This window comes from Vipera ursinii, assembly GCF_947247035.1.
Source record: "Vipera ursinii genome assembly, chromosome: 2".
Taxonomy (NCBI): domain Eukaryota; kingdom Metazoa; phylum Chordata; class Lepidosauria; order Squamata; family Viperidae; genus Vipera; species Vipera ursinii.
This window is the reverse complement of record NC_139513.1, coordinates 17,394,359-17,418,362: the sequence shown is the minus strand read 5'-3', so window position 1 is coordinate 17,418,362 and position 24,004 is coordinate 17,394,359. Positions and strand designations below refer to the sequence as shown.

Below are 24,004 nucleotides of genomic sequence, written 5' to 3'. Positions count from 1 at the left end.
TGTTCTCTGAATTTAGGGGAATTCAGTGCCCAAGTGCAGAATGTCTTTTCTGCAGGCATTTTACCAGTCGTTTCACCTTGCATTCCAGGAAGACAGCACAAAAGTTGCTGCACAGGTACTCAACTTATAACAGTTTAGTGACCATTCGAACTTACAACAGCACTGAAAAAAGGGACCTATGACCGTTTTTCACACATTGCAGCATCCCCAGGGTCACGTGATCAAAATTCAAATGCTTGGCAACTAATTCACCACGGCTGCAGTGTCCCAGGATCATGAGATCATAGTTTACGACCTTCTGGCAAGCAAACTCAATGGGGAAGCTAGATTCACTTCCATCCATGTTATAATTGCAGTGATTTACTGAACTATGGCAAGGTAGGTTGTAAGATGGAGCAAAATAACTGTCTCACTTAAAACATAAATTTGCTGCTCAATTGTGGTCATAAGTCAAGGACTACTTACATCCAGTCTGTGTGAAATCTGAATTTAATGGCGCCCCTCAGTTAGAAACTATTTAGGCAGTATTGAGGGATTACATGGAGGAAACCTTCATCTTAAGATCAGAGCTTATGACAGACCTGGGTCACCATTATCCCTAGAGATTGTTACCATTCTCTTTCTCTTCCAATCTGAGCCTAAATAACGTAGCAAACATATCTAATACTCATTCCTTCTACTTGCCCACAACCGCCACTTCGTCAAGATGAACTGGGTTGACAGAGAGTGACTGGTCCAAAATCTCCCAGTCGGCTTTCATTGCTAAATTGAGACCGGAACTCAATCCCAAATTCCTAGTCAGGTGTATTAATCTCTAGTCTAGGCCAAACTGCTGCTCTAGGTTTTTTCCCCCTCTCTCTCTCTCCTACTGTCAACAGCCCAGGAGAGATGCTTTTAAGAAATCATGAAACATATTCATTTATACAATTGGAAAACTATAATACCAGTAGGAATGTGTGGGTTTGGGCAACGTACGTTAGGATTACAAAAAAACATCCAGTTTGCATTTACATAGACCTTTACATATGCCTAACACAGCAGCCCTAGGCAGATTCTGTCTGAAGAAATTCGTAAAGACTTTCAAGAACTTCTTTCTTTGAAGATGTAAAACAAAAATTATAAATTATAAACGTCCTCTTCCATTCACTTTCCTTTAGCTGTACAGTGTCTTTTCTTGTCCCACCTCTCATGGCTGCCACATCACATCCAGTCTAACCTCATTTCTTTTTATTTTTCTATTCATTCATTCATTCATTCATTCATTCATTCATTCATTCAGTGACCGCTCATCTTACCATAAGGTAACTCTGGGCGGCTTACAGACAGAAAAATACATCTACATTAAAACCTGAAGAAATTAAAACCAAAGATTAAAATCCAGGACACATAAGTGGGGGTAGGCTGTTAATCAATCTCCTCCACTGTGCTGTTCCTCCATTAGGACCCCACACCAACTGGCAGAGCCAGTTCTTTAGGGCCTTACGAAAGGAGGATTGGCAAACCTCGCATGGGGAGGGGCAAGATGTTCGAGAGGGCAGGAGCTGTAGCAGAGAAGGCCCTCCCAGATCCTGCCAGTCGGAATAATTTGGCCTCTGCTGGGACAAGTGGTGCAGGCCAATCCCAGTGGGGTGAAAAGGTCCCTCAGCTGTAGCCTCTGAATGCTCTTCGAGGGTACACCATGTAGAGTGCGTTATAACAGTCCAACTGTGAGATGGCTAGGGACTGAACTTCTGAACGATCATACGCCCTGCACTAAAACAATACCAAGATAACCAACTTTAAAAGAGATTATATGTCCTCCATATTTGAGAATACGTTTAAAAAGTGTACGATGAGTGAGACAATAGTGCATTTTCACTAACTCGCCCATACTTCTATGTTTCTGTGGTAACTCTCCTGAATGGGTCATCCTACGAAAAATTAAGCCGCTGATCCATCTTCAGTTCTTTCCACATTTGAGGGCTTATACCTTTTCTTGTGTGTGGCTGCTTGGATGATAAACAAGATTCAGGCTTAAGAAAAACATCTTTGCATGTTCCGTGCATTAATAAGCTGCCTCCATGTCTGGATTCTTGGATGATGAATACATTGGCGGTTGCAAATAAAGCTCAGTCCATGGATTTGTACAGTTTTTCACGTGTGCATCCTTTTATGAGAGGTGAGACCTTATACTCAGTGAAGCTTGATCCACTTTCCACGCATTTCTAATTTTCCTCTGACAACTAAAGGTGATGTAGTCATTAAAGGATTCTTCAAACTCAAGGCATTTATATGTTCCCTCCCGCATGGATCCTTTGGTGACGAGTAACACTTGTCTTGTCATAAAAGCTCTTTCCACATTCCAGGCATTTATAAGGTCTCTCCCCTGTGTGGATCCTTTCATGAGAAGTGAGATATCCCTTTCGGGTAAAGCCCTTTCCACACTCCATGCATTTATATGGTCTCTCCCCTCTGTGGATTCGTTCATGACAATTAAGCTGTCCTTTCTGGGTAAAGCTCTTTCCACATTCCATGCACTGATACGGCCTCTCCCCTGTGTGGATCCGTTCATGAGAATTAAGTGGTCCTTTCTGAGTAAAGCTCTTTCCACACTCCAGGCATTTATATGGCCTCTCTCCTGTGTGGATCCTTTGGTGGCGCGTAACTTCTTTCTTCTCAGAAAAGCTCTTTCCACACTCCATGCATTTATATGGCCTCTCCCCTGTGTGGATCTTGTTATGAGAATTAAGATGCCCTTTCTGGGTAAAGCTTTTTCCACACTCCAGGCATTTATGTGGTCTCTCGCCAGTGTGGATCCTTTGGTGGAGAATAAGTTTACTCTTGCTAATGAATCTCTTCCCACACTCCATGCATAGTTTCATCTCTGTGCTCCGACTGGAATCCCTCCCAGATTTTACAAAGGTGTGTAGTTTGCTTCTGCTGTAGAGTTCCTTTAGTAAAGTAAGAGAGAAAGAATGACTGATGTATTTTTCATACATTGCATACATTTTTCCTTCAGTCTGGTTTTCTTCACATTCATGTAAGTCAAGTGGATTTTTCTCTTTCCCCCCATATTTTTCCTTTTTATTTCCTTCCAGGTCTTGCTGGAACAGGAAACTAGGGATTCCGACAGGAACAGAAATGGATGACTTCTCTCCATCTTCTGAGTGCTTTCTCTCTTGTCTTCTTCTGTCCTCTTCGTGGCCAAATATCACTTCTTCAACTTCATGCTTCTCTGTCTTTAACCCTCCTTGCTTGCTATTCTCATTTTCCAGCCCAACAGCTCCTTGGAAAAAAGAAAATAAAAGTTTGTTACAATTGAGAATGGTGAAAGGAGGGTCTCCCCCTTTCAAAAACATGTGTTCCAGGTTGGCACCAGACATGTGTCTAGCTAGGATGTGATGGCTGCAAATTGTTATCTAGGAGACCCTGAAGGTATACAAAGAATTTTTCAGCCAAGAAATATATTAACTCTTGTACTGATTGGACAATCTGCTCAGCCATTTCCATGGAACATCTAGGACATTTTCAGAGTCTATGGTATTTACAGCAAGGGGTTAAGGAGAGATGATCACCTTAAGCATCTGAGTGTAAATATCTTCCCTATTCATCTTCCCCTGAAAAAAAACATCTCCCAGTGAATGGAAGCCAGAGCAAAGCCTGGCCTTACCCAGAGCAGCCATATTCTTCATCATGTCCCACATGACTTCCCTGCACAACGTCTTCTGACCAGAATCTAGCAGCTCCCACTCCTCCAACGTGAAGTCCACAATCACCTCTTCAAATGGACCAGATCCCTGATGAAAAAGAAAATGTTCCTTGGCAGACATTAACAGGAAAGACTTGTAAATTTTATTGCACAAAATGGAAACAGAATTTTGCAAGGGACTAAACAGATACTTTCTTACCAGAAACTATTTTATGCCTGCATCTCCACATAGTCTTTGGGGCTGGGAAGCCATAGCTGCACAAATCATGTCTTAGGTGCATCCAGGTTGTGGAATGGCAACACAGTCACCATTGCAGAGCTTCCCAGTGAGCCAGAATAACACAGCAAGAGATTTTGGGGAACAGAATCCTCTAGACTAGCAAACTAGTAAACATGACACATCCACCTAGAGGTTTTCCTAACCTATCTCAAAATTTTGGCAATGAGCCTAGAAATCCCAAGTCACCTGGCCATCAGTCTTACTGTTGCAGCTGTTTAGCACTGATTTAAACATAGGATGAAGGATGAAGCCCTAAGTCCGTATGTAGTTTTTAATCTTATTTCTATTGTTTCAATTCATTTCTATCTAGTTTTCAGCTCTCTTCTGAAAAGTATTAAGAAATATTTAGAGTATTAAGAAATGTTTTAAGAAAAGTATTAAGAAATGTTTCTACCAAACAAATTTCATTGCCTAATGCAAGACTCTCAGTCTCTAAATTTTCTCTTTTGCAACTCCAGAACAATCTTGAATGCTGAGTGTGACTCATCAGGATATTCAGGGGGGACACTGTGTTCAAACAGACACACTCAGCATTTGGTGGTAAAAGCAACTCATGAACGGAGAGAGGTGGAAATGCTGTTCTCAGAAGAAACCTGCACTTACCTGCCAAGGAGGCCCATGTTGGATCCTCCTAAAAAGCAGCTCCTGAGAAGAGCTTGATGGATCTCCTCTTTCCTGGAGCTCTGCTGAGATCTCCCCAATGAATGGCTCCTGCACCTGACAGAAGAGTCTGGTTTATGATTCACTTTCAGAGAACCATAATGAGATTAGTTTGCTTGCCTTACTTTTTGCCGTTCCACCTGTATTTCTCCAACCCAAGTGAAAGTAAGGCAGCTCGACTCTGTACTGCACATGACTTCTGTTTTGGGGTAAATGCCTACTGTTTTAGATAAAAATTAGAATTAAAGAGCCTTGCTGCAATAACTAACAGAAGATCAAACTCTAATTGGTGGGAAACAGCTATGAAAATCACAAGTACTCCCATAATGTAGAGCTGTTCAGGGGGAGACCAGTGTTTCATAAACTTCTTTAAAAAGAAATATTCAGTTACATGACTGAGAAAAAACCTACAGGTTACAACCCAACATTTTAGGTGATAAAGTCAGAAATACTTGAGTGATTGTGAATTGTTTGAATATCATCAGCTGAAATGGAAAACGTGGCCCAATTAATTCCTGCACTAGAGGAAACAAAAAGAGATGCCTGACAAGAAATTGTGGCCACTTCCTCAAATTCTGGACCCTCTTATATCTCTCAGGAGCATGAGCAATTGAAATGGGGTTGAACTTCTCTTTTCTTCAACAGAATTATCTCCAAAGGAAACAGAAGCATTTACCTCAAGAAGTTGCTCTCCAAATATTGCCAGTAAATAGGCTAATTCTGCTGACTGACTGCTGCCTACCATTTGGTAGCTTGATTCCCACCGGCTCAAGGTTGACTCAGCCTTCCATCCTCCCCAATCAGTAAAATGAAGAGCCAGACTCTTTGGGGGCATATGAGAGGGTTGTAAAGCGCTGTGAAGCTGTATATAAGTCTAAGTGTTATTGCTATTAGTAGTTCCAGAAATGGCTGCAGAGGCTTGTTCTGAATCTCTTTGATTTTGGCTAGACTGCTGATTCCCACCACCACCACCACCACCATGGAGCTCCCAGGATGAAGCCCCCCTCCTCCTCCTCACCTGCCCCTTTCCCGGCTCTTCCCGCTGGGCTTGGCTGAGGAGGAAGCCTTCGGCCAGGGCCACCGCCTGCGAACAGCTCTCGGCCCCGCACTCCCTCACCCAGCTCGCCATCTCCGCGGGCAGCAGGGCCAGCAGCTGCTCCAGCACCACCAGGTCCAGCATCTCCCCTTTGCTGCTCCTCTCCGGCCGCAGCCACTGCCGGCACAGGCGGTGAAGGCGGCTGCAAAGCTCCCGGGGCGTCTCGGCCTCCTGGCGGCAGCCGTCGAAACCGCGGAAACGCCGGCGCAGGATCTCTGGGCTGAGGGCGGCCTCCATCCTTGGGGATCCCTAGGCCTCCTTCGGGTCTCCTGCTCGAGGGTAATCAAAACAAGCCCAAGGCAGTCCGAGGTGGCCTAGCCAGGCACTCCGCTCCGACTGCCCGGCTTCCAGCAGGCGAGAAGAAAGGGAGGGGCTCGGCTCCTTTTTGCCCCTCCGAACAGCAGCCGCGACTCGCTCCGCCACAATTTCTCGCTAACCCCGAGAGTCTCGGTCAAAGAGCGCTCCTTCCTAGAGGGGCAAAACGCCACAGGCGTCCCCTCTTTCCTTACCGCTGGCTTGGAGAGCTTTCCTGGGAAGCCCTCCGCAACCTTCCTCTGCTCGGCAAAGGTATTCTGCGCATGCTCCTTTCCTGCCCGTTGACGTTAGAAAGCTGCTCGAACTCCAGGGCTGGTGGAGCGTTTGGTTGCGGGGGGGGGGGGGAAGGTGCGAGGGGTGGAGAAGACTGATGGTTGCTTCTGGGCACCTGGGATTTCTTTTTGCTCTGTGTCCGAATCTTTTGGAAATGCAGATATGTTCCTGGAACAGAGGGAAAAAGTTGTGTGTGTGTGTGTGTGTGTGTGTGTGTGTGTGTGTGTGTGTGCGTGTGCTGGGGGGAAGAGACTTGATGGAGGGAAATGAGAAAAATGTCAAGAAGGGTCCTAAGGCAGAGACGTCTTTGCATGTCAATGTATTCATTCATTACCTAAGTCAGGGGTAGGCAACCTCGGCTCTTTTATGACTCATGGACTTCAACTCCCAGAATTCCTGAGCCAGTCCATGAGTCATAAAAGAGCCGAGGTTGCCTACCCCTGACCTAAGTAAAGGGACGGAAAAAAAAGGCTCCGGGCTTCTTCTGGCCAGTTTGGTGGCCTCTTCCTTATGGAGGAACGTTCTTTATAGTGTTGAGTCTGCCCTATTCTTAATTCATCCTTAAAAGGCTCAGATCCCTAACATTGGCGGCTTGGCGGCCCGGCGGGCGAAGAGGGAAAAACCAGGCTGCCCGAGCAATGGCCCCTTCAGGCTTCTACGCGCCCCAGAGCGTTTGCAAAGGGGACGGAAAGCCTGAAGCGGCACGAAATCGCCCCCCCCCGGAAGCCTTTCGTCCGTTGGCCAAAGCTTTGGGCGCGGAGAGACCTTTGGGGCGCGGTCTCACGCTCCTTCGGACTCGCCAAAAGCGGATCGGGTGTCCTGCGCAGGCAGCCGAGGTGAGTCAGCGAAGGTGAGCAGGGCGTGCTCGTCCCACTCAGTCTCTGCTCTCACCGCTCCGCTTTTGGACCGGATTGGGGGGGGAGGAAAGTTGGCGGTCCGGCCTTGGAAGAAGCTCTCGGCTCCGCACTCCCTCACCCAGCTCGCCCTCTCCGCGGGCGGCAGGGCCACCATGTCCCCTTTGCTGCTCCTCTCCGGTCGCAGCCACTGGGGACACAGGCGGCTGCAAAGCTCCCGGGGTCTCTCGGCCTCCTGGCGGCAGCCGTCGAGACCGCGGAAATGCCAGCGCTGAGCCTCTGAGCTTGAGGGGGCGCCCTTCATCCCTGGAGGTTCCTGGGCCTCCCTCGGGTCTCCTGCTCGAGGGCAGCCAAAAGAAGCCCGAGGCAGTCCCAAATGTCCCCGAAGCCCCTTTTCCGGTTTGCAGGAGGGGAGAACTAGGTTTCGACTCAATCGGACCATCTGCGCCTGAGGAGAAAAGCGGCAAATCCTTCCCGCCAATTTCCTGCCCGCTCCTGGGCTTAAGTGCCTCAAGAAGGAGCCAGAACGATAGATATGTGCTTCCTAGAGGGGACCTGGTAGGAAGAGAATGAAAGGGGACTTTCCCTTTCAGGCCTCCCGGAATGGGTACGTCACTGCTTCCTCGGAGGAGAGGGGCGGGGCTCTCGATGCCTGCAAAGGGCAAGGAAGAACCGATGATCTCGGCGTCGCCTCTCTTCATCTCCTGCTTGCTCCTGCGCCCTGCATGGAAGTCGGGGAGCCTCGGATGAAAGGTGGGGCTCTGCTTGGCCTCTGGGTCCAGCGCAGGACGGACGGATCCGGGGTTGAACGTCGGAAGGCGCCTGGTAGCCCCTTTTCCCACTGACCCCTTTCCTTGCAAAACGAGAGCTTCGTGAGTGCAGCCGCCTCCGTCAGATGCAAAGACTGACGCGGGATGGAAATCGGGGAGGGCGACGGGAGAGGAAAGGCAGGTTGGATCCGGGGCTGCGAACGAGGGGAAGCTTCGCTCTCTGCCTCGCCCTGGAGGTTGTCAGGATGGCTGGAGCAGAGAGCTTCCTCTCCTCTATGCTCCCTTCCTGGAGACGAGACTTGCTCTCTGGGCGTAAAGCGTTTCTCCCGCTGGTTCGTTTGCCGCGTTGCTAGGGTAGAAGTGAGCCTAGAAGACCGAGGGTTTCGGTTTTACCGAGCTGGCACCGATCCCCTCTTTTTCCAGGTCTCTATTTAAATACTCATCCTCTGGAAATCGTGTAAGAGCAAATTATCTTGGAGAAAGTCTTACCCTATGTTAGTCAATACTGATTGCATGGCTTGCAATCAATTTACCAAGAATCTGTGTAACTAAGATCAGGAAGAAGCTAAAAAACAACCCTCCAATACCATATGATAACTAAGTAGACTTCTCAGAGTACCAATTAAAGTATATTTTCCACAGGAATTCTACTTTATCCATCATGTATTGAATTTACAGTATAAAAAACCTACCATTTATTACTAAACATCCAAAGCTGTTTGAAAATCAAATCATTGTATTCACTTTAAGCCATCTGCTAAATGACAAGAAGTGAATTCAGAATATAAGGTAGTAAAATAGGTTCTTAACACCCCCCTCCCCCAAATTTAAACATTTGTTGTAGGAGGCTTGTCTTTCTGGTTAAGCATTGCATGTAGTTTGTAAATAGAAAACAAGAGCCGCTTACTTCCAATCCCAATTCACCTCTGGTTGTTCTGATGGGCTTTGGGTGAAGAATTGCTGGGAAGAGGGAAGCCCCCCTGCTAAACTATGCATTTTTAATTTGATTATTCCTCTGCCATGAATTTTTATTTTTCTTATTTCAGAGGTATTGTAATTTTGTTGCTATATAGATTGGTATTTTTTATTGCTTTTAACTTTGTAAGTCGCCCAGAGTTCCTTTGGTGAGAGAGGTGTAAAATAATAATGAATAATTTAATCAGCTCATTGGAGAATGGCTTAGACGGAGTCTTTGTGCATAAATACCCTTGCCACCTAAATCTGTTCATGTGTTTCTGCTCCGGTGACTTCTTATGTGCTTAATTTCACCCAATCTTTCATCCAAACTAAACAAGCTACAAAATATAATATCAAATTCGGTTAACTTAAACTTCCTCTTTGGCATCTAGTGCCATGTTATATTTAACTCCAGGCTTTTTAACCTAAGTTATAAATTTTGATATGCTTTTCTGTCATTCTTTAAATGCAACATGAGTTTTAAGAACAGGTTTTATCTGCAACAAAAATAATATTCAAGATAAATCTCATCTTAATCATAGAAATAATAATAATAATAATAATAATAATAATAATAATAATAATAATAATAAATAATAAGAAGAAGAAGTTGGAAGGGACCTTGAAGGTCATCTAGTCCAACCCCCTGCTCAGGCAGGAAACCCTATACCATTTCAGACAAATGGCTGGCCAGTCTCTTCTTAAAAACCTCCAGTGTTGGAGCATTCACCACTTCTGGAGGCAGGTTGACTTACGACAATTTTCACACTTAACCACCATTCCAACATCCTGATAATGATGTGATCAACAATCAGGTGCTTGGCAACTGGTTTATATTCATGACTTTTGCTGTGTCCCTAGATCATGTGATCCCCTTTTGCGACGTTCTGACAGTCAATGGAGAAGCCAGATTCATTTAACAACCGGATTACTAACTGCAGTTACTGACTTAACAACTGAGTGAAGAAAGGTCGTAAAATGGGGCACAATTCACTTAACAAATGTCTTAATTAACAAGAGAAATTTTGGGCTCAATTGTGGTTATAAATCGAACACTACCTGTAGTCATTAAAGACGTTCCCCCCTCCAAATTCAATACATTTGTGGGCTGTTTCCCCTGTGGATACTTTGTTGGCCAGTATTGCCTCCCTCTTCCGAATGGCTCTTTCTACCCTCCATGGATTTATATGCTCTTTCTGAGAATTGTGTTTTCCAACTAAAACAATTTCCACACTCTGTGCATTAATGAACTCTAACCACTGTGTGGATCCTTTCATGACAATTACGATGAGCTTTCCAGTATAGCTTTTTTCAGTCTATCTATATGGTTGCTTCCCACTGTGAGTGCTTTAGTGGCAATTAAGATGACTGTTGCTAATGAAGCTCTTTCCACATTCCATGCATTTATACGGTCTGTCCCCAGTATGGATGGTTTCATGACGATTAAGATGTCCTTTCTGGGTAAAGCTCTTTCCACATTCCATGCAATTATAAGGCCTGTCCCCAGTGTGGATCCTTTTGTGATTATTAAGATTTCCTTTCCGAGTAAAGGTCTTTCCACATTCCATGCATTTGTACGCTCTGTCCCCAGTATGGATCCTTTTGTGACAATTAAGATGTTCTTTCCGGGTAAAGGTCATTCCACATTTCATGCATCTATGTGGTCTCTCCCTGGTGTGGATCTTTTGATGGAGATTAAGATTACTTTTCCTACTGAAACTCTTTCCACACTGCATGCAGACTTTCCTCTTTCTGCTCAGACTGGAATCCCCCCCGTTTTTACAGATGTATGTGGTTTGTATTTCCAATACAGTTTCTCTGGTGAAGTAGAAGTGAAGGAGTTATTCTCCATAGTTTTTAGAGGCATGTATGGTTTTTTTAGTCCGGTTTCTGCCATAGTTATGTAATTCAAATTCATGTTTTCTTTTTTTCTACATTTTCCTTTTGTCATTTCTTTCTGATCTTGCTAGGATAGGAAGCCACGAATACCAAGAGAAGTGGATGACTTGTCCCCTCCATTTTCTGGCTGTTTTCTCTTTAGCCTTTTGGTGTCCCTTTGATGGCCAAGGATTACTTTTACTTCATTCTTCTCTATTTTGAGTAGATTTAACCTTGCCTCCTTGTCGTTCTCATTCACAGACACATCATCTGCATGGGGGAAAAATTAACATTGATTACAATTTAGAAGCCCTCTTCCCCCCCAAAAAACATGTCAATCTGCGTTCCACTTTTAGTACAATCCATTTGTCTAGTCACGATGTGATATCTGCAAATTTTTATCTAGTAATCTGATTGTATAGAAAGAATGTTTTCAACCAAAGAACAGGTTAAAGCTTTAGTGCTGACCAGTCAATCTATTCAGTCACTCCATGAATTATCTAGGACATTTCTCAATTCTACGGGGAATATTTCTGCCATGGCCTTTTAGAGAGATGAACATCCTGGCCTTACTCAGAGCAGTCATATTCCTAGAAACCTCCTGCATCACTTCTCTGCGCAAGGTCTTTTGGCCAGAATCAAGCTGCCTCCACTCCTCATCTGTGAAGTCCACAGTTACCCCCTTAAAGGAATCAGAGCTCTAGAAAGAGAAAAAAGCATACAATCCCAGGAAACAATTGAAAGTGCTCTCTTACTGCACACAACAGAAAACACACAGTTGCAAGAGCCAAATGAACATTTTCTTTTAGGACTGATTACTGTCAACCTGTCCACATAGTCCGTGGTGCTGGGAAGCTCCAGATGAAGATATGATGGCTTAGCTGCTTCCGCATTGTAGAATGTAAAACACCCAACATTAGGGAGCTTCCCAATGGCCTGGAGTAACTCATCAAGGTGGTTTTCGGCAGAAAATCCCCTAAATCTACCTGCCTCGCTGACACTATGAACTTCTTTCAAAACCTATTTTAAATTTTTGGCAATGTCCTTGAAATCCCAAGTGACTTGAATAACAGTTGTATTGTTACAGCCACTTAGTGTTGACTTACTGGCTTATTCTTAATGTGCTGTATTTCTCAGGTATCTTTAATCCCACTGTTATTGTTTCAATTCATGGATTTCATTTCTAACTATTGTAGGCACTCTTCTTAATAGTCAGAAATATTAAACTCTTTCTACAATTAAATTACATTTCTAATAGAGTTCCTACCTGTGAATTGTCTCATTTGCATCTGCAAAACAATCTTGAAAGCCAAATATGGGTGGACACTTTGTTCAAGTACACATAGACTCAGCTTTCGGTATTAAACACAGCTCATGAATGGATGGAGCTGGAAGGCTACTGTTCTAAGAAGAAACCTGCACTTACCTGGCAAGGTGGCCATAGTTGGGTCTTCCTGAAAAACAGATCCTGAATAGATCTGAACTGTTTTCCTCTGCGCTGGAGCTCTGCTGAAATCTCCTGTGTGAATGGCTCCTGCATCAGAAGAATAATCATGATCAACTTTCAGAAGATCATATCCATGTTCGTTTGCATTCCTTACCTTTTTCTTCTCTACCTGTATTTCCCCAACTCAATTCAGACACACTTCAGGGACTCTGCATGTGATTATGTTTCTGAGTAAATGATGAACAAGGGGGAGGTAAAACAGCAGGCTGTGCTTTTATGTACATAAACTGCAACTGCAAGGGTGTGTTAATTAGCTTATTTCTTTTACTATTGTGGCATGATTGTTGTTAGTTGCGAAGTCGTGTCTGACCCATCGCAACCCCATGGACAATGTTGCTCCAGGCCTTCCTGTCCTCAATCATTTTCTGGAGTCCATTTAAGCTCACGCCTACTACTTCAGTGACTCCATCTAGCCACCTCATTCTCTGGCTCCAGAGCACATAGTCAATCTGATTTCTGTGTTGACTGTCTGGTGATGTCCATATGTAGAGCCGTGTCTTGGGTTGTTGGAAAAGAGTGTTTTCTATGACCATCGTATTCTCGACAAAATTCTGTGAGCCTGTGCTGTGCTTCATTTTGTACTCCAAGGCAAACTTGCCTGTTATTCTGATTATCTTTTGGCTTCCTACTTTAGCATTCCAATCCTCCATGTTGATAAGGACATCGTTTTTTGGTGTTAGTTCTGTAAGGTGCTGCAGGGTTTCAAAGAACCGGTCAATTTCATCCTCTTCAGCACTGGTGGTTGGGGCATACACTTGGACTACTGTGATATTGAATGTATTGCCTTGGATTCGAACCGAAATCATTCTTCCATTTTGGGGATTGTATCCCAGTGTTGCTTTTCCTACTCTTTTATTGACTATGAAGGCTATTCCATTTCCTCTGAGGGATTCTTGTCCACAGTAGTATACCTGATGGTCATCTGAATTAAATTCACCCATTCCTGTCCATTTTAGTTCAGTGATTCCTAAGATGTGGATGTTCAGTCTTGTCACCTCGTTTGACCATGTCCAGCTTTCCATGATTCATGGATCTTACGTTCCAGGTTTTTATGGAGAAAAAAATCTTTACAGCATCGGACTTTCCTTTCACCACCAGATACATCCGCAGCTGAGCGTCCTTTTGGCTTTGGCCCAGTCGCTTCATTCTTTTTGGCACTATTACTAGCCCACTGCTTTTCCCCAGTAGCATATTGGACGCTTTCCAACCGGAGGGGCTCATCTTCCACCGTCATACCTTTTTGGCTTTTGGTACTGTCCATGGGATTTTCATGGCAAAGATACTGGAGTGGGTTGCCATTTCCTTCTCCAGTGGATCACATTTTGTCAGAACTCTCTGTTATGACCTGTCCGTCTTTCGTGGCCCTGCATGGCATAGCTCATAGCTTCATTGAATGACGCAGGCCCCTTCGCCATGACAAGGCAGTAATCCATGAAGGGCTGTGGTATGATAGGGCTTATTAAATATGGCTCTCTTTCTGGGGCCATTCACATAATCCAGTTGTTTCCCCTTATCTAGATTCAGATAAGAGCAGATGACAAAGTAAACACATATTATCATTAAATATATGGATAACATCACAAAGGACACAAAGGTGTAAAGGAAGAGAAAGGTTAATTTAGGAAACTGAAGCATTTACCTCAAGAAGAAATCAATTCTTCAAAAGTGAGGAATTCCAGAAAAGGCTGCAGTTATGTTTTTAATCTGTCTTATTGCAGACATGGCTAAATCTCTGATCTTTTCCACCAGCCCCCCCGAAAGAAGTTCCCAGGATAACCCCGCCCCCTCACCTGCCCCTTTCCTGGCTCTTCCCGCTGGGTTTGGCTGAAGCCTTCGGCCAGGGCCACCGCCTGCGAACAGCTCTCGGCTCCGCACTCCCTCACCCAGCTCGCCATCTCCGCGGGCAGCAGGGCCAGCAGCTGCTCCAGCACCACCAGGTCCAGCATCTCCCCTTTGCTGCTCCTCTCCGGCCGCAGCCACTGGCGGCATAGGCGGTGCAGGCGGCTGCAAAGCTCCCGGGGCCCCTTGGCCTCCTGGCGGCAGCCGTCGATGCCGCGGAAGCACCGGCGGTGGATCTCTGGGCTGAGGGCGGCCTCCATGCCTGGAGTTCTCTGGTCCTCCCTTGGGTCTCCTGCTCGAGGGCAGCCAAAAGAGGTCCAGGGTAGTCCCATATGTCCCCCCAGCCCCTCCGCAACCCGTTTTAGGTTTCCATGAGGGGAGAAATTGGTCTCCGCTCACTCACTCTTTATCCGCGTGAGGAGACCAACGGCAAATCGTTCCCGCCAATTTCCTGAGCTCACGTGCCTCAAGGAGTCAGAACAATAGATATGTGCTTCCTAGAGGGGACCTGGTACGAAGAGAATGAAAGGGGAGCTTTGTTTTCCGGACTCTCGGAATATGTACTCCGCTGCTCTTCTTCAGAGGGAGGCGGGGTTCGCCAAAAGGAGGGCAGCGGAAGCGGACGGTGGGACGGCGATGCCTGCAAAGGGCAAGGAAGAACCGATGATGTCGGCGTCGCCTCTCTTCATCTCCTGCTTGCTCCTGCACCCTGCATGGAAGTCGGGGAGCCTCCGCTGAAAGGTGGGGCTCTGCTTGGCCTCTGGGTCCAGCGCAGGACAGACGGATCAGGGGTTGGACGTCGGAAGGTGCCTGGTAGCCCCTGAAGTGGCTTGCGATGGCAAGGATTACGCAGAGACAGCAGGCTCGGTTACAATTGTTTATTGAGGTACACCCGGTGAAAGTCAGCCGGTTTGACTTCTTTATATAGCCAGCTGGAAGTTGGTTCCTCCAATCAGCGACCCGGCTTCTCCCGCTGGGGTCGCTGGGCCAATCGGCTGAGTCGGCTTCTGATTGCTAGAGTCCTTGTGCTGAGCTGTCAGTCTTTGCGCTTGCGCGGTAGCCGGCGGCAATTTGACAGCTGTCAAATTGCCACGTGTTTTCCTGTCAGCCGTGTTTACCTCATGCAACCTTTTTAACTGTTAACCCATAACCGTTTTAACATAACTAATAATAACGTTATAGCATTAACATTTATACATATCACCCCTTACCCCTCCCCTGAACTGGTGTTGTCCTTCCCCCCTCGTTGCTGTCTGCTGCCCTGCCATTCGTAGTCCTGTAAGTACGTTGGGGGTTGTCTAGTCCGGCTGGAGCGACGTGGGGGTCTTTCGTTCTCTTGTACCCCTTCCCCCAGTCTTGGTTGGTTGATTGCAGGGAAGTGAAGGGGGTCGAGTTCTTGTTGTTGCCCTGCCAGATTGGCCTGTGATGGGTGTGGGATGTTTTGGGGCTGTCGGTTTCTTAATTGGTCTGTGTGTCTGCGAATGTGCCCGTTGTGCTCTGTGTTTATTAAGTATGAGAGTGGCCCCGTCTGGTCGATGACAATTCCTTGTAGCCACTTGGGTCCTTCTGCGTAATTACGGGCCCACACGTTTTGTCCAATTGTAAAGGATCTTGGGGGTAGGGGTTGCTCCGCCTCGGCGTTGGATCTATCCGGGTGCATCTTGTCTAGTCGAGTGATGAGCCGACGTCCCCATCGTAATTCTGCCGGAGATTTACCCGTGGTGGTGCATGGGGTGGTGTGCTGGGTGAGCAGGAATTGGGAAAGTCGCCGATGCCAGTTGCCTTTAACTATTTTTCTGAGGGCGTCTTTGGTGGATTGCACCATCACCTCTGCCAATCCGTTGGACGAGGGGTGGAACGGAGCCGATGTAATATGTTTAATAGAGTTGCCCCTCGTGAATATCTGAAAGTCACGAGAGGTAAATTCGGGACCATTATCGGTAACTAAGATGTCAGGGAGGCCGTGTGTGGCGAAAAACCCCCGCAGTACCTGTATTGTGGCAGCAGTAGTAATGCTGTGGACTGGGACTACTTCTAACCATCTTGAATTAGCCATCTAATGCGATCAGGAAGGTTTGTCCCTAGAATGGTCCGGCGAAATCTAAATGGACCCTGGACCAAGGATTTTTGGTAGGCTCCCATCTGTGTGTTGGGCTCTGAGGTGGAGCTGAGCGTGTTAATTGGCAGGGATAGCAGCCTGCAATGTAGTTTTCTATTTTCTTATCTATGTCTGCCTCGCCCTGGAGGTTGTCAGGATGGCTGGAGCAGAGAGCTTCCTCTCCTCTATGCTCCTCTCCTCTATGCTCCTTTCCTGGAGACTTGCTCTCTGGGAGTAAAGCGTTTCTCCCGCTGGTTCGTTTGCCGGGTTGCTAGAGCAGAAGTCAGCCTAGAAGACTGAGGGTTTCAGTTTTACCAAGCTGGCACCGATCCCCTCGTTTTTTATGTCTCTGGAAATCGTGAGAGAGCAGATTATGTTGGAAAAAATCTTACCTATGTTAATACTGATTTCATGGCTTGTAATCAATTTATCAAGAATCTGTGTAACTAAGATCAGGAAGAAGCTAAAAAAAACCTCCAATACCATATGATAACTAAGTAGACTTCTCAGAGTACCAATTAAAGTATATTTTCCACAGGAATTCTACTTTATCCATCATGTATTGAATTTACAGTATAAAAAACTACCATTTACTATTAAACATCCAAAGCTGTTTGAAAATGAAATCATTGTATTCACTTAAAGTCCTGTGGCTATTCCGATGGGCTTTGGGTGAAGAATTGCTGGGAAGAGGGAAACTAAATTGCTAAATTGAATTGCTAAATTATGTGTTTTTAATTTGATTATTCTCCTGTCCTGAATTTTTGCTTTTGTTATTTCAGAGGTATTGTAATGTTGTTGCTATATGTATTTGTATTCTTTTATTGCTTTTAACTTTGTAAGCCACCCAGTCTACTGGTAGTGAGACAGGTGGCAAATAAATTTAATTCATAATAATAGTATTGTTATTGAAGAGTGGCTTGTGAGAATTCCTTATATATTGTAAATCATACTTACAATATTCTAAAGATTCCTTTCTCTATTTGAAATCTTTCTAATCATTGTATATAAGAAAACCTTTGGGAAATGAAATTTTTTCTTCAAGCTTCATAACCTTCCTCAGAAAATCTGAACATGTCACCATAAATTAACTCTACTTACTTTTTTGTTCCATAACATGCTTCTTGTGTCAAAATCCACAAAGGTATTTTAGACACAGCCTTCATTTATATCTGTTCCATACCCTCAAAATGGAACATCTAGGATAATGATTTTTAAAGTCTGAATTAACTTTAACTTTCCCATACCATAAATAGCTTCCACACCGTTGCCGAGGACTTTTGCCGTGAAAGAGTTGGCTGAAAAAAGTCAGTTTGGAGTTTGGGATGCATGTTTTTCAGCCAGCCCCCAGGAACCAGCCAGCAGATGGTGGTCTGAGTCCTTCCTTGCAGGCTTCCTCACTGACTTTCAGGGAAGCCTGCAGAGAAATTGTAAATTATAAATATTGGAAAAATGGCTGTCCAGTCTCTTCTTAAAAACTTCCAGTGTTGGAACATTCACCACCTCTGGAGGCAGGTTGTTCCAATGATTAATTGTTCTGTCAGGAAGTTTCTCCTTAGTTCCAGGTTGCTTCTCTCCTTGATCAGTTTCCATCCATTGCTTCTTGTCCTGCCTTCAGGCACTTTGGAGAATAGCCTGACTCCCTATCTTCTTTGTGGCAGCCCCCTCATCCTTCTCTTCATTAAACTAGACATTCCCAATTCCAGCAATTGTTCCTTATGTTTTACCCTTAAGTCCCCTAATCATCTTTGTTGCTCTTCTCTGTACTATGTACTCTTTCTAGAGTCTCAACATCTTTTTTCATTGTGGCGACAAAAACTGGATGCAGTATTCCAAGTGTGGCCTTACCAAGGCATTGTAAAGTGGTATTCATACTTCACGCGATCTTGATTCTATCTGTTAATGCAGCCTAGGACTGTTGGCTTCTTTGGCAGCTGCAGCACACTGCTACCTCAGTTAAGTGATTGTCCACTAGGACTCCGAGATCCCTCTTATAGTTACTACTATTGAGCAAGGTACCCCCTTATAGTTACTACTATTGAGCAAGGTACCCCCTATACCAGGAGTAGGCAACCTTGGCTCTTTTATGACTCGTGAACTTGCAACTCCCAGAATTCCTGGGAGTTGGAGTCAACAAGTCATAAAGGAGCCAAGGTTGCCTACCCCTGCCCTATACTATAGCTGTAGATTTGGTTTTTGTTGCCTAAATGTAGAATCTTACTTTTTCACTATTGAATTTCATTTTGTTAAGATAGCACCCAGTGTTCAAGTCTGTCCAGATCCTCCTGTATTAATCAAAGCTATACCATATAAAGAAAACTTGTATAAAATGTTTTATAGATGGCACATGACACCACTGAGATTAGCGAAAAAGTTTAAAAATACTTCAAACGTGTTGGAAATGTAATAAAAAACCAGGTACTTATTATCATATCTGATGATCATGTCCTAAAGCTAAAAGGTTCTGGCTTAAGATACATTTATGGTTGGAGAAGATAATTAAAAAACAAATAGAATTTAAACCAGAATTGTTTGTTAAGAATGATAGGTCCCAACTATGACAAGGAGAGCGGATACCTAATGTTACATGTATTAACAGCAGTGAGAATTATGTATGCCCAATACTGGAAAAATGAAGTTACCGACTGAAGAAGTATTAAGAAAATATTGGATTGTGCAGAAATGAATAGATTAACTTTAGAGATTAAAGAAAAAGAGCACTCAGTTTACTATAGAACTTGGAATAAATTTTATCAATGGCTAGATAAGCGAGTTAGAGAAAGGAATGTGATATGTAATTCTGCATTTATTTGAGGAAGAAAAATACTATACATTGAAAACTTTATGATAATTTATTATACCTATTATTATTCTCAATTATTAGCTTTAACATTTTTATTTATATATATGTACACAGACAATATACTGTTTGGCAAATATTGAATGTTATTGGGGGAAAACCCAACCCTCACCCCCAATCTTCCCGGTAAAGGTAAAGGTTCCCCGCACATGCGTGCTAGTCGTTTCCAACTCTAGGGGCCGGTGCTGATCTCCGTTTCAAAGCCAAAGAGCCAGCGCTTGTCTGAGGACGTCTCCATGGTCATGTGGCCGGCATGACTAGACTCCAAAGACGCACAGAATGCTGTTACCTTCCCACCGTAGTGGTCCCTATTTTTCTACTTGCATTTTTACGTGCTTTCAAACTGCTAGGTTGGCAGAAGCTGGGACGAGTAACAGGCACTCACTCAGTTATGAGGCACTCGGGATTTGACCCGCCAAACTGCCGACCTTCTGATCGACAAGCACAGCGTCATAACCCACTGAACCACCACGTCCCTTTATCTTCCCTGTACCTTAACCCTAATTCCCACCCCTTACCCCCCCTCCTTAACCCTATAAAAACTAATAATTTTTTTAAAAAAAATATTGTTGCTAATGAAGTTCTTTGCACATTCCATGCATTTATGGAGTCACTCCCCAGTGTGGATCCTTTTGTGATTATTCAGGCTTCCTTTCTGGGTAAAGGTCTTTCCACATTCCATGCATTTATAGGGTCGCTCCCCAGTGTGGATCCTTTCGTGACGATTAAGTGTTTCTTTCTGGGTAAATGTCTTTCCACATTCCATGCATTTATATGGCCTCTCCCCAGTGTGGATCCTTTCGTGATCATTAAGTTTACCTTTCTGGATAAAAGTCTTTCCACATTCCATGCATTTATAGGGTCGCTCCCCTGTGTGGATCCTTTGGTGGCAAATAAGATTACTCTTCCTAATGAAACTCTTTGCACATTGGGTGCATTTATACGGCCTGTCCCCAGTGTGGACCCTTTCATGAACTTTAAGACTGTCTTTCCAGGCAAAAATCTTTCCACATTCCATGCATTTATATTGTCTCTTCCGGTTGTGCATCCTTTTATGAGCATTGAGATATTCTTTTTGGGTAAAGGTCTTTCCACATTCCAGGCATAAGTATGATTGCTCCCCAGTGTGAATCTTTTGGTGGAGATTAAGATTATTGTTGCGAATGAAGCTCTTTCCACATTCCATGCACTTATATGGTCTCTCCCCAGTGTGGATCGTCTGGTGATCATTAAGTTTTCCTTTCTGGGTAAAGGTCTTTCCACATTCCATGCATTTATAGGGTCGCTCCCCAGTATGGATCCTTGCGTGACGATTAAGAGTTTCTTTCTGGCTAAATGTCTTTCCACATTCCATGCATTTATATGGCCTCTCCCCAGTGTGGATCCTTTCGTGATCATTAAGTTTACCTTTCTGGAGAAAGGTCTTTCCACATTCCATGCATTTATAGGGTCGCTGCCCTGTGTGGATCCTTTGGTGGCAAATAAGATTACTCTTCCTAATGAAACTCTTTGCACATTGGCTGCATTTATATGGCCTCTCCCCAGTGTGGACCCTTTCATGAAGTTTAAGACTGTCTTTCCAGGCAAAGATCTTTCCACATTCCATGCATTTATAGGGTCGCTCCCCTGTGTGGATCCTTTGGTGGCAAATAAGATTACTCTTCCTAATGAAACTCTTTGCACATTGGGTGCATTTATATGGCCTGTCCCCAGTGTGGACCCTTTCATGAAGTTCAAGACTGTCTTTCCAGGCAAAGATCTTTCCACATTCCATGCATTTATATGGTCTGTCCCCGGTGTGGATCTTTTGGTGGACATTAAGATTTCTTTTCCTACTGAAACTCTTTCCACACTGCATGCAGAGGTTCCTCTTTCTGCTCAGACTGGAATCCACGAAAGATTTTACAGAGGTATGTGGTTTGCGTTTCCAATGCAGTTTCTTTGGTGAAGCAGGAGCGAAGGAGGTATTCTCCACAGTCTCTAGAGACATGCATGTGTTTTTTAGTCTGGTTCCTGCCATAGTTATGTAATTCAAATTCATGTTTTCTTTTTTCCTATATTTTCCTTTTCTCATTTCTTTCTGATCTTGGTGGGATAGGAAGTCACAAACAGTAAGAGAAGTGGATGACTTCTCCCCTCCATCTTCTGGGTGTTTTCTCTTTAACCTTTTCGTGTCTTTCTGATACCTAAGAGTTACATCATCTGGTTGAGAAAAAAAGAAAATTAATATTCTGATTACAATTTAAAAAGCTGAGAGGTTTCTTCACACACCCACAAAATATGCCAATCTGCGTTCCATGTTTGGTAGAGTCCACTTGTGCAGCCAGAATATCATAGCTGCAAATTGTTATATAGTCTATTGATTGTATAGAAAGAATGTTTTCAGCTAAGAAACAGGTTAAAGCTTTGGTGTTGATCACTCAATCTATTCAATCACTTCCATGGAGTATCTAGGACAGTGATGGCGACCCTTTTACAGACCAAGTGCCCAAACTGCAACACAAAAGCTAGTTATGTATCATTGGATGCTGGGTGGGCACAGCCCATTGAGTGGGTGTGGCCAATTGGGTCAGCGTGGCTGTGCTGGTAATGGCAGACTGGGAGGGACTAAAAAGTTCAGTCAATTCTAACTTTACAAGATCTTTTTTTTCCCGTGAGAAGTTGAAATTGATTGAAGTTTTTTTTTTCAAATGGTGGAGGCCTAAAGTGAAAAGTTTTTATAAAACTCAGCTAAAGGGCTAGGATTGGGGCGACGGCACATGTGCCTGCACAGAAGGCTCTACGTGCCACCTGTGGCATACATGCCATACGTTCGCCACCACAGATCTAGGACATTTCTCAATTCTATGGTGAATATTTCTGCCATGGCCTTTTAGAGAGATGAACATCCTGGCTTACCCAGAGCAGCCATATTCCTAGAAACCTCCTGCATCACTTCTCTGCACAAGGCCTTCTGGCCAGAATCTAGCAGCCTCCACTCCTCATCTGTGAAGTCCATAATCATTTCCATAAAGGAATTAGAGCTCTAAAAAGAGAAAAAAGCAGACAATCCCAGGAAACAGTTGAAAGTTCTCTCTTACTGCACACAACAGAAAACACACATGTGCAAGAGACCAAATGGACATTTTCTTTCAGGACAGATTCATGTCATACTGTCCATAGTCCGTGGGGCTAGCAAACTGCAGCCGCACAAACCACAGCTTCCAGATTGTAGGATGCAACACAGCCAACGCTGTGAAGCTTCTCATTGGCTTGGAGTAACTCAGTAAGTAGGTTTATGGCAGAAAATCCCCTAGACCTATCTGCCTCGCTGACCAAATTCCTGAGAAAACAGGACACAGCCACTAGGAACTTCTTTCCTAACCTATTTTAAATTTTGGGTAACGTCCCTGAAATCTCTTGAACAACAGTTTTATTGACACAGCCACTTAGTGTTGACTTACTGGCTCATCCTTAATTTGCTATACTTTTTTTTTGTATACTTACAGACACATGACAAGGAAGATGGGTGCGATAAATATTTAATAAAATAAACACTTCTCAGGTGTGTTTAATCTGTTGTTTCAATTCATAGATTTCATCTCTAACAATTTTAAGTACTCTTAATAGCATTAAGAAATACTAAACCGTTCTACAATTAAATTACATTTCTAACACAAAGTTCCCTGCCTGTGAATTGTCTGTTTGCATCTCCAGAACAATCTTGAAAGCAAAATGTGGGTGGACACCGTGTTCAAATGCACATGGACTCAGCTTTTGGTATTAAACGCAGCTCATGATTTGATCGAGATGGAATGCTACTGTTCTCAGAAGAAACCTGCGCTTACCGGGCAACATGGCCAGAGTTGGGTCTTCCTGAAAAACAGCTCCTGAATAGAGCTGAATTGATCTCCTCTGCCCTGGAGCTCTGCTGAAATCTCCTCTGTGAACGGCTCCTACATCAGAAGAACAAGCTACTTCATGATCCACTTTCAGAGGACCATATCCATGTTATTTGCATTCCTTACCTTTTCCTTTTCTACCTGTACTTCTCCAACCCAATTCAGAGACACTTCAGGGACTCTGCATCTGACTTATAAATCTGAGTAAATGATGAACAGGGACTGTGTTTTTATGTACATGAAATGTAAGGGTGTGTTTATTAGTTTGTTTCTCTTACTATTGTGGTATTATAAAGGTTAAGTTTCCCCCGCACATGCGTGCTAGTCATTTCCAACTCTAGGGGCCAGAGCTCATCTCCGTTTCAAAGCCAAAGAGCCAGTGCTTGTCCGAGGACGTCTCCGTGGTCATGTGGCGTGACTAGACGCCAAAGGCGCACAGAACGCTGTTCTCTTCCCACCGTAGTGGTCCCTATTTTTCTACTTCCATTTTTACGTGCTTTCGAACTGCTAGGTTGGCAGAAGCTGGGACGAGTAACAGGCGCTCACTCTGTTACGTGACACTCGGGATTCGACACACCAAACTGCCGACCTTCTGATCGAGAAGCTCAGTGTCCTAACCCACTGAGCCACCTTGTGGTATTATACAACATATTATGACATATTAAATGTGGGCTCTCTATCAGAGGCCATTCACATAATCCAGTTGCTTCCCCTTATCTAAATTCAGGTAAGAGCAGATCACAAAGTAAACACTGATTGTTATAAGATATGTGGATAATATCACAAAGGATACAGAGCTGTAATGAAAGAGAAAGGTTAAATTAGGAAACAGAAACATTTACCTCAAGAAATCAATTCTTCAAATATGAGGAATTCCAGAAAAGGCTGCAGTCACGTTTTTAATCTGTCTTATTGCAGTCATGGCTAAATTTCTGATACTTCCACCAGCCCCCCCCCCATGAAGTTCCCAGGATGAAAAAAAAAACTCACCTGCCCCTTTCCCGGCTCTTCCCGCTGGGCTTGGCTGAGGAGGAAGCCTTCGGCCAGG

The 24,004-nt window shown here is 44.4% G+C and overlaps 2 protein-coding genes across 2 annotated transcripts; both read right to left on the bottom strand.

Annotated features, from left to right (window-relative positions):
* Positions 1–1,241: 1,241 nt before the first annotated feature.
* Positions 1,242–6,268, bottom strand: LOC310636125 (zinc finger protein with KRAB and SCAN domains 1-like). The gene is made up of 4 exons (XM_083355665.1): positions 5,647–6,268; positions 4,572–4,685; positions 3,650–3,776; positions 1,242–3,265 (listed from the first exon to the last, which is right to left on the bottom strand). Exons 1-4 carry the CDS (start codon positions 5,959–5,961, stop codon positions 2,268–2,270), a joined length of 1,554 nt encoding a protein of 517 aa, XP_083211791.1. The 5' UTR covers positions 5,962–6,268; the 3' UTR covers positions 1,242–2,267.
* Positions 6,269–19,685: 13,417 nt separating this feature from the next.
* Positions 19,686–23,020, bottom strand: LOC310636123 (uncharacterized protein; the record flags this gene model as incomplete). Its single annotated transcript, XM_083355663.1, has 3 exons — positions 22,903–23,020; positions 21,974–22,100; positions 19,686–21,277 (listed from the first exon to the last, which is right to left on the bottom strand). Exons 2-3 carry the CDS (start codon positions 22,083–22,085, stop codon positions 19,686–19,688), a joined length of 1,704 nt encoding a protein of 567 aa, XP_083211789.1. The 5' UTR covers positions 22,086–22,100; positions 22,903–23,020.
* Positions 23,021–24,004: the final 984 nt, after the last annotated feature.

Excerpts from the sequence above, each read along its gene's own strand:
- LOC310636125 (XM_083355665.1), bottom strand. The coding sequence starts at position 5,961 with ATGGAGGCCGCCCTCAGCCCAGAGATCCTGCGCCGGCGTTTCCGCGGT. Across the intron at positions 3,777-4,571 it reads AACATGGGCCTCCTTGGCAG|GGATCTGGTCCATTTGAAGA; the intron begins GTAAGTGCAGGT and ends CTTTTTCATCAG. Across the intron at positions 3,266-3,649 it reads GAAGAATATGGCTGCTCTGG|GAGCTGTTGGGCTGGAAAAT; the intron begins GTAAGGCCAGGC and ends CTTTTTTCCAAG.